Raw genomic sequence first — 13035 nt, 5'->3', positions numbered from 1 at the left:
AATTAACAATGTCACAATTTCATAGCAAAAGGATTTGAGTATAGGAGCAGAGAGATTCTACTGCAGTTGTACAGGGTCTTGATGAGACCACACCTGGAGTATTGCGTACAGTTTTGGTCTCCAAATCTGAGGAAGGACATTATTGCCATAGAGGGAGTGCAGAGACGGTTCACCAGACTGATTCCTGGGATGTCAGGACTGTCTTATGAAGAAAGACTGGATAGACTTGGTTTATACTCTCTAGAATTTAGGAGAGGGGATCTTATAGAAACTTACAAAATTCTTAAGGGGTTGGACAGGCTAGATGCAGGAAGATTGTTCCCGATGTTGGGGAAGTCCAGGACAAGGGGTCACAGCTTAAGGATAAGGGGGAAATCCTTTTAAAACCGAGATGAGAAGAACTTTTTTCACACAAAGAGTGGTGAATCTCTTGAACTCTCTGCCACAGAGGGTAGTTGAGGCCAGTTCATTGACTATATTTAAGAGGGAGTTAGATGTGGCCCTTGTGGCTAAGGGGATCAGAGGGTATGGAGAGCAGGCAGGTACGGGATACTGAGTTGGATGATCAGCCATGATCATATTGAATGGCGGTGCAGGCTCGAAGGGCCAAATGGCCTACTCCTGCACCTAATTTCTATGTTTCTAATCAGTCCTTGTCTATCTAAGTTGACCATTTTGCTGAACTTTTATGCCAAGGCCTACTGGATCTCTCGGTTGCTAACCATTTTAATTCCGCTTAAACATCACATATCCATTGTCACCAGGGATGCTGCCTGACTCGCTTCGTTACTAGAGCATTTGTGTCTATCATAGGAAAGATGTTGTAAAGCTGGAAAGGGTGCAGAGAAGGTTTATGAGCATGCTGACAGGACTAGAATGCCTGAGCTACAGGGAGAGGTTGGGCATGCAAGTACAGTATTTGTTGGAATACAGGAGGATGAGGCGTGATCCAAAGGGCTTGTTGGGACAAAGGGCTTAAACAGAGAAACATAGAAAATAAATGCAGGAGTAGGCCACTCGGCCTTTCGAGTCAGCAACACCATTCAATATGATCATGGCTGATCGTCCAAAATCTGTACCCCAATCTAAACTTTCCCCATAATCCTTCATTCCCCTAGCCCGAAGTGCTAAATCTAAATCTCTCTTGAAAACATCCAGTGAATTGGCCTCCACTGCCTTCTGTGGCAGAGAATTCCACAGATTCACCACTCTCTGGGTGAAATGTTTTTCTTCATCTCAGTCCTACCCTTTATTCTTAAACTGTGTGTGACCCCTGGTTCTGGACTCCCCCAACATCAGGAACATTTTTCCTGCAGGTACCCTGTCCTCTAAGAATTTTATATGTTTTATAAGATCCCCTCTCATTCTTCTAAATTCCAGCGAATACAAGCCCAGTCGACACATTCTTTCATCATACGTCGGTCCCGCCATCCCGTGAATTAACCTGGTGAACCTATGCTGCACTCTCTCAATAGCAATAATGTCCATCCTCAAATTAGGGGAACATAATCGCACACAATACTCCAGGTGCGCTCTCACCAGAGACCTATCCAACTGCAGTAGGACTTCCTTGCTCCCAAACTCAAATCCTGTCGCAATGAAGGCCAATTGGCTTTCTTCACTGCCTGCTGTACCCTGCATTCTTACTTTCAGTGACTGATGTACAAGCACACCCAGGTCTCGTTGCACCTCCTCCTACCTGCCAACCAGTTCTCCATCCATGTCAATGCACTATCCCCAATGTCTTATGCTCTAATTTTGCACACTAATCTCTTGTGTGGTACCTTGTCAAAGGTTTTTTGAAAGTACAGACACACCACATCCACTAGCTCTTATTCATTCTACTTGTTACATCATCAAAAAATTTCAAAAGATTAGTAAAGCATAATTTCCCTTCATAAATGCATGCTGACATTGACCGATCCCGTCACTGCTTTCCAAATACACTGCTATAACTCCAGCATCTTCCCCACTCCCGATGTAAAGTTAACTGGTCTATAATTCCCCGTTTTTAACCATTAAACTTACTAAATTCTTAAGGGGTTGGACAGGCTAGATGCAGAAAGAATGTTCCCGATGTTGGGGAAGTCCAGAACAAGGGGTCACAGTTTAAAGATAATGGGGAAATCTTTTAGGACCGAAATGAGAAAAACATTTTTCACAAAGAGAGTGGTGAATCTCTGGAATTCTCTGCCACAGAAGGTAGTTGAGGCCAGTTCATTGGCTATATTTAAGAGGGAGTTAGATGTGGCCCTTGTGGCTAAAGATATCAGGGGGTATGGAGAGAAGGCAGGTACAGGATACTGAGTTGGATGATCGGCCATGATCATATTGAATGGCGGTGCAGGCTCGAAGGGCCGAATGACCGACTCCTGCACATATTTTCTATGTTTCTATGTTTTCTCTCCCCCTCCTTTCTTAAAAATTGGAATTACATTGGCTACCCTTCAGTCCACAGAAACTGATCCAGAGTCGAGAGAACATTGAAAAATGATCACCAATGTATCCACGATAACTAGGGCCACCTCCTAGAGTACTCTGGGATGCAGACCATCTGGCCCTGGGGATTCATCTGCCTTCAGTCCCAACAGTTTACCTAACATAATGTTCTGATTAATGTGGATTCCCTTCAGTTCCTCCCACTAGATGCTCGCTCCCCTAGTATTTCCGGGAGATTGTTTGTGTCTTCCTTCATGAAGCCAGAACCAAAGTACTTGTTTAACTGTTCTGCCATTTCCTTGTTTCCCATTAAAACTTCACCTGTCCCTGACTGTGAGGGACCTACATTTATCTTCACTAATCTTTTCCTTTTTACCTACTTATAGAAACTTTTTGAAAGTCCAGACACACCACATCAGCTGGCTCTTCCTTATCCATGGTACTTGTTACATCATCAACAAAGTCCAAAAGATTAGTCAAGCATGATTTCCCCTTCTGAAATCCATGTTGACATTGACCAATCCCATCACTGCTTTCCAAATGCACTGCTATAACAACTTTAATAATCGACTCCAGCATCTTCCCTATTACCGATGAAGGTTAACTGGTCTATAATTCCCCGTTTTCTCTCTCCCTCCTTTCTTAAAAAGTGGAATTGGCTACCCTCCAGTCCATAGAAACTGATCCAGAGTCGAGAGAACATTGAAAAATGATCACCAATGCATCCACGATATCTAGGGCCACCTCCTAGAATACTCTGGGATGTAGACCATCTGGCCCTGGGAAACCTTTACTGGCCGTTTTTATATTTCCCACAAGCTTTCTTTCATGCTTCTTTTCCCCCTCATAATTAACCCCTTTGTGCTCCTCTGTTGAGTTCTAAATTTCTCCCAGTGCTCTGGTTTGCCGCTTCTTCTGCCCAATGTAAATGCCTCTTCCTTGGCTTTAACACTAACCTTGACTTCCCTCGTCAGCCACAGTTGAGCTGCCTTGTTTCCATGTATATGACTCTGACTCTAGGTGTGAGATGCTGCAGCTTGGGTAGAATGTATGGGGAATGTATTCAGTTAATGGACAGATCCTTAACTGTATTTAACAGACGTTTAACATCTTTGGATCCAAACCTGTAGATCCCTGAAAGTGGCATCACAAGTAGATAATGTGGTGACAAAGGCTTATGGTAATTTGCATTCAAGGGTTGGGGCATTGAGTATAATAGTCAGGAAGTCATTGTGCTGCTTTATTGGGCTTTGCAGAGGCATTTGGAGCATGACAGAATGGTTGTGGAGACTTTGGAGAATGGAGGAGATTTACCAGAATACTACATGGATTAAAGGGTGTTAGCTATAAGAAGAGTAGGCATAAGGAACTGCAGGTGCTGGGTCCTAAGCAAAAAACGCAACATGCCGGAGTAACACAGTGGATCAGGCAGTGTCTCTGGAGAAATTGAAAGGCCATGTTTCAGTGCGGGATGCTTCTTCAGAATGTAGTAGAGGGGAAAAAGCTAGAAGAGTTATGTGGGCAGCACCATGCCAGGATGATGATAGCAGATGAGGGGTTCATTGGCAGATGGGTGGTGGCACCTACTTGTGGTAAATGTTCAGGGAAACAGTCGTCTAGTCTACACTTAGTCTTGCTACCGTAAAGGAGGCCATATCGGAAGCATTGAATGTAGTAGGTGCACGGGAACTTCTGTCTCTCCTGGAAGGATTGCTAGGCTCCCTGTAATGGAACAGATGTAGAGACAGGAGGTACATCTGCAGAAGCAGGAGAAAGTACCTGGTGGGGGCCATGATTTGGGTTGGAAGGGATGAATGCACCATGGAATTTTGGAGGGAATGGGCTCTGCGTAAAGGAGAAAGTGGTGGGGATAGGCGGATGTGTACCTCCAATCCAAGGAGAGATAGCTGAATGGATAGATAAATGGCTTCATGGAAGGAAGCAGCAGATGATGGTGGAAGGTTGCTTTCCGAACTGGAGGCCTGTGACTAGTGGTGTGTATCCGTCTGGTGCTGGGCCCTTTGCTAGTTGTCATCTATATCAATGATTTGGGTAAGAACTCACAAGGCAAATTAGCAAGTTTGCCGACGAAACTAAAATGGGTGCTATTGTGAATTGTGAAGAAGGTTGTCTAAATATGATATGATAGAGGCATATCAGAAAAGCAAATCTAGCATGCCTGATCTGCTGACTGTTTGTGAAGTGTTAGATGTGTTCTGAGACTGATTTTCATGTGTTTTCTTCTCTTACAGCAAAACAGTGAGGGATTTGTTAAAGGAGAAGCTCGATCAGCTTCAGTGTCACTTCACGTGGGGCCCACAGAAGGAGATCATTGACCTGGATGATATGGTGTACAGATTACAAGATTCTATAGATCTGAATTTGAAGTATAAGGCCAGGTCCTACAACCAACTCGCTTTTGTAAACTGCCTGCAAGGCAACAGTGAGGAAGCTATTCAAAACTTAAAGGAAGTTGAAAAGATTCTGAGGGAGAACCACAAAGATGCATTTGAAAGAAGAAGCATCATCACCTATGGAAACTATGCCTGGGTGCATTACCACATGGGACAACTGGACAAGGCTCAGTCCTTCCTCGACAAGCTGGAGATGATCTGTAAACCACTCACAGATGGTCCTCGCTACACAGCAATGATACCTGAAGTGTATGGGGAGATGGGATGGTCATTGTTGAGATCGGCAGCTCAACACTATGAGGAGGCAAATAAATGTTTTGAGGAAGCTCTGGAGGAAGATCCTGACAATACGGAGTGGATCATGGGCTATGCAACAGTTCTGTCTCGTCTGGAATCAATTCCTGGAACCCGTGAGAAATACAAAAGTAGTCAGTGCGTGAATCATCTGCGACGTGTTCTGGAGCTTGATCCAGATGAATCTTTGGCCATGGTGATGTTGGCCCTAAAACTGCAACAGGACAATCAAAAGAAGGAAGCAAATGAATTAGTTGAACGAGCCTTACAGAAAAGCCCTGATGTTCCAAAAGTGCTTCGTAATGCTGCAAAATTTTACAGACTAGAACGAGCTGTGGAAAAGGCAATTGAGCTGCTGGAAAAAGCATTAGGAATCACTCCAATGAACAGTGTCCTTCACAACCAAATAGGTATGTGCTATAGAGTGCAACTACTTGAACTGTTCAAAAATCCATTGAGCTCTGATCCACAATATCCTGAATTTCAACAGAAAATGGTGTTGATCAATCATTGCAAACATCACTTTGGAAAGGCATTTGAACACCGTCCAAAGACTGCTACTAAATCACAACTAGATTATGCAGACATCTGTATAAGAAATGGAGAGTATTCCGAAGCAGCAGAGGTCTACAGTGAACTGCTGAAGTTAGAGGGCATTCGTCCAGGAAATATGCAGAAAATATATTTACAGGCTGAAATGTACCGGAGAAAATCTGATTTAAATGCTGTCAACTTGTTGCAGAAAGGACTGAAGATTAAAAATAACACATATGACTGGAAATTGTGTTATAAACATTTGGACAACTGGGTAAAAAGGAAGCTTTGCAGGGATGCACATAACAGCAAGGCCCTTGATGTCAAAGGATTTCTGCATCAGATGGATGGGCACAAGTCTGAAGCTATTGAAGATTTTGAAAAGGCTTTGGAATTTGATCCCAGCAATGAAGAATATCTCAGTGCTCTTTGTGAATTACGCCTTTCATTTGAAGAGCATCATGAACTTTGAAAGATGCAATACTTTAATCTGACCCAAGAAAAGAATGAATGTGGTGTTTGTTTCACTAATTATATTCTGTTCTCACCTTCTCTAATTGGGAACTGTACGCATGAAGGTGTCATTTTTAAATTGTTAATTTTCAATTTAAAATATTAAATTCTTGTAATACTAACCTATGTGGTTCTTAGACGAATAATGACACTTTTGCTTCACAGAAACATAGAAAATAGGTGCAGGAGTAGGCCAATCGGCCCTTCAAGTCAGCACCACCATTCAATATGATCATGGTTGATCGTCTAAAATCAGCACCCTGTTTTGGCTTTTTCCACATATCCCTTCATTCCCCTAGCCCGAAGAGCTAAATCTAACTCTCTTGAAAACATCAAGTGAATTGGCCTTCACTGCCTTCTGTGGCAGGGAATTCCACAGATTTACAACTCTCTGCATGAAAAATATTTTCCTCATCTCAGTCCTAAATGGCCTACCCCTTATTCTTAAACTGTAAGCACTGGTTCTGGACACACCCGGATCGGGAGCATTTTTCCTTCAACTACCCTGTCCAATCCTCTAAGAATTTTATATGTTTCCATAAGATCCCCATTTTCAAATTTGCAAACGACGCCACCATTTTGCCACAAAGCCTTCAACCTCCATGTCTAAATCATTAATATACAACATGAAGAGTAGTGGCCCCAGCACCGACCCTTGCAGAACTCCACTAGTCACCTGCGGCCAACCAGAAAAGGCCCCCTTTATTGCCACTCTTTGTCTTCTGCCTTCCAGCCAACCTGCTTTCCATGCTAGTATCTGCACTTTGATACTGTGGGCTCTCATCTTCCTAAGCAGCCTAACGTGTGGCACCTTATCAAAGGCTTTCTGACAATCCAAGTAAACAGCATCTACTGAATCTCCTTTGTCTGTCCTGCTATTTATTTCTTCAAAGAAATCCAGCAAATTTGCCAAGCAAGACCTCCTCATCACAAAGCCATGCTGACTTCAGCCTATTGTAGCGTGAACTTTTTTTCTTTTTTTAATCTTTTTATTAGTTTTTTTCAAAAGCAAAAACAAAACAACAAAAAATTAATGATAAACATAACAGTGATATTGATACACAGGGATCAGGGTTACATTAATGGCAGGTATAACCTAAATATGAGTCCAGTGTCAATATACACATTGAATATAGACCTCCCAGTCTCTATGTAAATATAGTTAAGTGTTTAAAAGAGAACTTATACGTATAAAAACAAAAAGATAAAAAGAAAAAAAATTAAAAAGAGAAAAAACAAAAAAATAAAACCCCCCTAAACTAAAGAAGAAAAAAAAAAGCAAAGCAAAACAGAATCTGGGCTGCAAAGAGTTTCAACAATTTAAGTCCTTGTTTGTCGTCAAGTCCGTTCCACCGTATACCAGTAAAAAATAAATTATTATTATAGCAGTTGGAGAGGGGACAATTTATGTCATATGAAAATGTTGAATAAATCTTCCCCAAGTCTTATCAAATTTAACCAAGGGTTCAACAATGCCACTCCTGAATTTTTCTAAATTTAAACATGATATCGTTTACGAATACCAATGGAATGTGGTCGGAGGGTTGGAATCTTTCCATTTAAATAAAATAGATCTTCTGGCGATTAATGCGGTAAAAGCAATCAGCCGATGGGCGGAACGGGACAGATGGATAGAATCTAACAGCCCCAAAATTGCAGTAATAGGGTGAGGTTGTAAATCAATACTGAAAACTACAGAAATATAAAAAATCTATTTCCAATATTTTTCCAAAAGTGGGCAGGACCAAAACATATGGGTCAGTGAGGCTACTTCAGAATTACATCTGTCACAGGTAGGATTTATTTGACGATAAAATTGAGCTAACTTATCTTTTGACATATGAGTTCTGTGAACCACCTTGAATTGTATCAAAGTGTGTCTTGCACACATTGAGGGAGTATTAACTAATTGAAGAATCCTCTCCCATTTCTCTATAGATAAAGAAAATTGAAGTTCTCTTTCCCAGTCATTCTTAATTTTATCAAATGTACCTTTTTTTAATTTCAAAATCAACTCATAAATAGTCGTTATTAAGCCCTTCTGATAAGGATTAAATATAAAAATTTTGCCAAGATATCGGTTTGATGTGGTAACGTAAAAAAGGGTAGAGTTGCCCTCAAAAAATGTCTAATTTGTAAATATGTAAAAAAATGTGAGTTAGGTATATTTTATTTATTGGAGAGTTGTTCAAAAGACATAAATCAACGAACCGAAAACAAATCACGAAAAGCTACTAATCCCTTCCTCTTCCATAACAGAAAGGCTTGATCAGTGCTAGAAGGTTGGAAGAAAAAATTAGATATGATAGGACTCGATATAATAAAATCATTCAATCCAAAAAACTTACAAAATTGAAACCATATTCAGTGTATGTCTTAATATTGGGTTAGTCGTATATTTATTCAATCTCGTAATTGCAAAAGGTAACGAGGCCCCTAGAATAGAAGCCAATGATAGCCCTTGCATAGAATCACGTTCAAGATTTATCCATCCTGGACATTGGGTATTTTCTAAATCTTTTGTCCAAAACATTAAATAGCGAGCATTAACTGCCCAATAGTAAAATCTAAGGTTTGGCAGTGCCAAACCACCATCTTTTTCTGATTTCTTTAAGTATTTAAGTCTGGAATTTTTATTCTGCGATATATATAAGGACATTTTGGAGTCAATAATATCAAAGAAAGATTTAGAAATAAAAAATTGTTATTGTCTGAAATAAATATAAAAAATTAGGTAATGTAAACATTTTAATAGCATTGATTCGGCTTATTAGAGATAAGGACATTGGTGACCATTTAGTGAACTGTTGTTTGATGTGGTCAATTAAAGGCATAAAATTGGCTTTAAATAAATCCTTGTGTTTCTTAGTAATCTTAATGCCTAAATAAGTAAAACATTTGGTAATCAATCTACATGGAAACTGTCCATAATTTGAAACAAGATTGTTTAATGGAAAGAGCCCACTCTTACTCAGATTTAGTTCATAACCAGAAAAACGACTAAATTGATTAAGTAAAGCTGCCATTGCCAGAATAGATTTCTCAAGGTTAGAAATGAATAATAACAGATCATCTGCATAAAGAGATAAGCTTATGTGTCTTATTCCCACGGACAATACCAGAAATATTAGGGGATTCCTTAATAGCGGTGGCCAAAGCGATATCAAACAGTAAAGGACTTAAAGGACAGCACTGTCTAGTACCTGGACAGCTGGTCCTCTCCCACATCAAATTCAGCATCCCTGCCTCACTGGACTCTCTTCAATTTGCATACAGAGCAAATAGATCCACAGAGGATGCCATCTCTTTGGCTCTTCACACTGTCCTAACTCACCTGGACAGACAGGGCACGTAGGTAAGGATGCTCTTCATAGACTATAGCTCTGAAATCAATACGGTCATCCCCACCAAGCTCACCACCAAACTCCACCAGCTAGGCCTCAGCTCGCCGATATGCGATTGGATCCTGAATTTTCTGACGGAGCAACTGCAGGCAGTGAGACTGGGCCCGCACCCATCCTCCACTATCACCCTGAGCACCAGCACACCACAGGGCTGTGTACTGAGCCTCATGCTCTACTCCCTCTTCACACACAACTGTGTTCCTCCATTCGACACCAACACCATCGTCAAGTTTGCAGATGACACAACGGTGATTGGGCAGATCACCAACGGTGATGAAACAAAATACAGAGCGGATGTGCAGAACCTGGTGGACTGGTGCTCACGTAACAACTTGTCACTAAACACCTCCAAGACCAAGGAGCTGATTATTGACTTCAGGAAGTCACATAATGGAGAATACGCCCCAATCTCCATCTATGGGGACAGTGTGGAGAGAGTGTCCAGCTTTAAGTTTCTGGGCACTCACATTTCAGAGGACCTCACATGGTCCACCAACACCGCTGCGCTGGTCAAGAAGGCACAGCAACGACTGTTCTTCCTGAGAACATTAAAAAAGACTGGTCTGCCCCAACAGCTGCTGACAACCTTCTACCGCTGCACCACAGAGAGCATCGTAACATATGACATCTCTGTGTGGTATCTCAGCTGCACGGAGGCGGAGAGGAGAGCTCTTCAGCGCGTCGTCCACAGAGCGCAGAAAATTATTGGGACACCGCTACCAGCCTTGGAGGGCATCTACTACACACGGTGCCTCAGGAAGGCCGTCAGCATCCATAAAGACTCCTCACACCCTTGTAATGGACTGTTCGAACTACTTCCCTCTGGCAGACGTTACAAGGCCTTCTACGCCCGCACCTCCAGACTCAGGAACAGCTTCATTCCCAGAGCTATAGCGGCTGAACCGGCCCTACTGGGTTCCCCCCACCCCCCATGGACTGTCTCCCTCGGGTGGTCACGTCGCACAGACACATCTGCACTTTAGTCTATTTGAACTGTTTTGACTATTTTACTATTGTAATGTTCTTTTTACAAAACATGTTCTCGGGGTATCTAAATCTAAATTTTATTAGTTATTTAAGTTATGACATCGGATGGAAGTTGCATATCAAATCTCGTTGCGCTTATGTGCAATGACAATAAAATGTATTATTATTATTACCTCGAAAGAGCCTAAAAAAGAGGATCTCTGATTATTGGTAAGTACAGAAGCCTGAGGTATATGATACATCAGCTTGATCCAAGAAATAAATTTTGGACCCATCTTAAATTTTTCAAGTGTATTCCCATTCTACTCTATCAAACGCCTTCTCCGCATCAAGTGAAATGACACACTGTGAAGTTTTATTTGACGTTGTATATACGATATTCATTAATCTCCTAATGTTAAAGTATGAGTCACGATTTTTAATAAAACCTGTCTGATCTTCAGAAATAATTTGCGGTAAAATATTTTCCAATCTCATAGCTAATATTTTGGAAATAATTTTGTAATCTACATTTAACAGTGATATAGGTCTATATCACTTGCATCACTATATCACTATGCACAAACCTTGCATAGCCAGGGTGACAGTAAACTTGAGAAATACTTCAAAAAAAATTCCAATGTGAACCCATCTAAACCAGGAGCTTTACCAGAATTCATCAAAAGGATTTCTTCCTCCGCGATGGGTTTGTCTAACAACAGAGACTCATTATATGGTCAATTTGGCAAGTTGCGTTTCTTTAAATACTCCTGCATTATATTGGAATCAGTAGGAAATTCTGATTGGTATAGTGAGGTATAGAATTCCTGAAAGGATTTACTAATTTCATCACGGTGTACAGTCAGTGTACCATCACGTTTACACACATTAGTAATCTGACGTTTGGCCGACACCGCTTTCAACAGCGATTAATTTATCAGATTTTTCTCCATATCCATAAAATTGACTTTTGGTTTTAAGTAGCTGATTCACAATCGGTGATACTAATAACAAATCATGTCTCAATTGAAGTTCAACTCTATTCTTATAGAGCTCTAAACTAGGAGCTTTTGAATATTTTTTATCAATTTCTTTAATCTCATCAGCCAATATACGTATTTCATTTGAAGTTTTTTTTAATCCCGCAGAATATGAAATAATTTGTCCACGAATATATGCATTAATAGCCTCCCAGACTACACCATTGGATATTTCTTCAGTAGAATTTGTTAAGAAGAAAAAAACAATCTGATCTTTAATAAAATTAACAAAATTTAGATTTTGAAGCAAAGTAACATTAAATCGCCATTGTTTAGCACTAAACTTGGAATCAGGTAGTTTGATTGATAGTTTCAATGGTGCATGATCAGAAATAGCAATTGCATCATACTCACATGCAGTGACCAATGAAATTAGCTGAGAATCTATTATAAAGTAGTCAATCCTAGAGTAACTATGATATACATGAGAGAAAAAAGAACAATCTTTGTCATTTGAGTGTAAGAATCTCCAGACTTCTAACATTCCAGAGTCAAGTAAAAAATAATTGATTAAACTAGCTGATTTATTTGGAAGCACATGATCAGATGCAGATCTGTCCATCGAGGGGTTCAAACAGCAGTTAAAATCTCCACCCATTATTAAAAAATGGTAATTTAAAATAGGAAAGGATGCAATTAACTTTAAAAAAACTCAGGGTGATCAATATTAAGTGCATAAGCATTCACCATAGCAACCTTTTGGTTATGAAGAGCACCAGTAATCACCAAAAATCTACCATATGGATCAGAAATTGATTTATAATGAACAAATGGAATTGAGTCAATAAAAATAGAGACTCCTTTCACCTTAGCCTGTGAATTTGAATGAAACTGCTGTCCTCTCCAAAACTTGAACAATCGTTGATTGTCATCTTGCCTTACATGGGTTTCCTGAACAAAGATAATCAGAGCATTTAGTCTACGAATAACTTTTTTTTAAATGTCCTCTTAATGGGATGGTTCAAGCCATTCTCATTCCATGAAAGGAAGTTAATAACTTTATCCATATTGTTTATAAAAATCGTGTGGAGTGTAAAGGGTTAATTTCTTAAAGCATAATAGCTGATAATACTGGAAGGAGAAAAATCTAGGGCGGAGCCGGAAGTGACGACATTTCAGACATTTTTGTAGTTCAGATTCTGCACAGATAAAAAAGACTAAGCTAGAAGCGAAAGACCCCCCCCCCCCCCCCCCCCCCCCCCCCCCCCATGCAAAGCCCAAAACTGACCATTAGACATTCAGTACGCTACCTAGTCCCTTCTGAACCCCCAGCTCTCAGAACGACAGCACCCAATGTAAAAAGAATGCATATTTACCACTCAATAGCCAAAACAAGATTAATGTTATGGTTAAAAAATACGTATTAACAGTGGAACACGAGAGCTACTTCATATTATTTATCCAAGATCAAAATATGAAAAGTGGGATTTA

The 13035-nt window shown here is 40.4% G+C and overlaps 1 protein-coding gene across 1 annotated transcript; it reads left to right on the top strand.

Moving 5' to 3' along the window:
• The first annotated feature begins 4854 nt into the window (after positions 1 to 4854).
• On the top strand, positions 4855 to 7578 carry LOC129715702 (interferon-induced protein with tetratricopeptide repeats 5-like). The gene has a single exon (XM_055665560.1). The coding sequence runs from the start codon at positions 5002 to 5004 to the stop codon at positions 6151 to 6153; it is 1152 nt and encodes a 383-aa protein (XP_055521535.1). The 5' UTR covers positions 4855 to 5001; the 3' UTR covers positions 6154 to 7578.
• The last annotated feature ends 5457 nt before the right edge of the window (positions 7579 to 13035 follow it).

This window comes from Leucoraja erinacea, unplaced genomic scaffold, assembly GCF_028641065.1.
Source record: "Leucoraja erinacea ecotype New England unplaced genomic scaffold, Leri_hhj_1 Leri_1337S, whole genome shotgun sequence".
In the NCBI taxonomy this organism is placed as follows: Eukaryota; Metazoa; Chordata; class Chondrichthyes; order Rajiformes; family Rajidae; genus Leucoraja; species Leucoraja erinaceus.
This window is presented reverse-complemented; position numbering and strand designations above follow the sequence as displayed.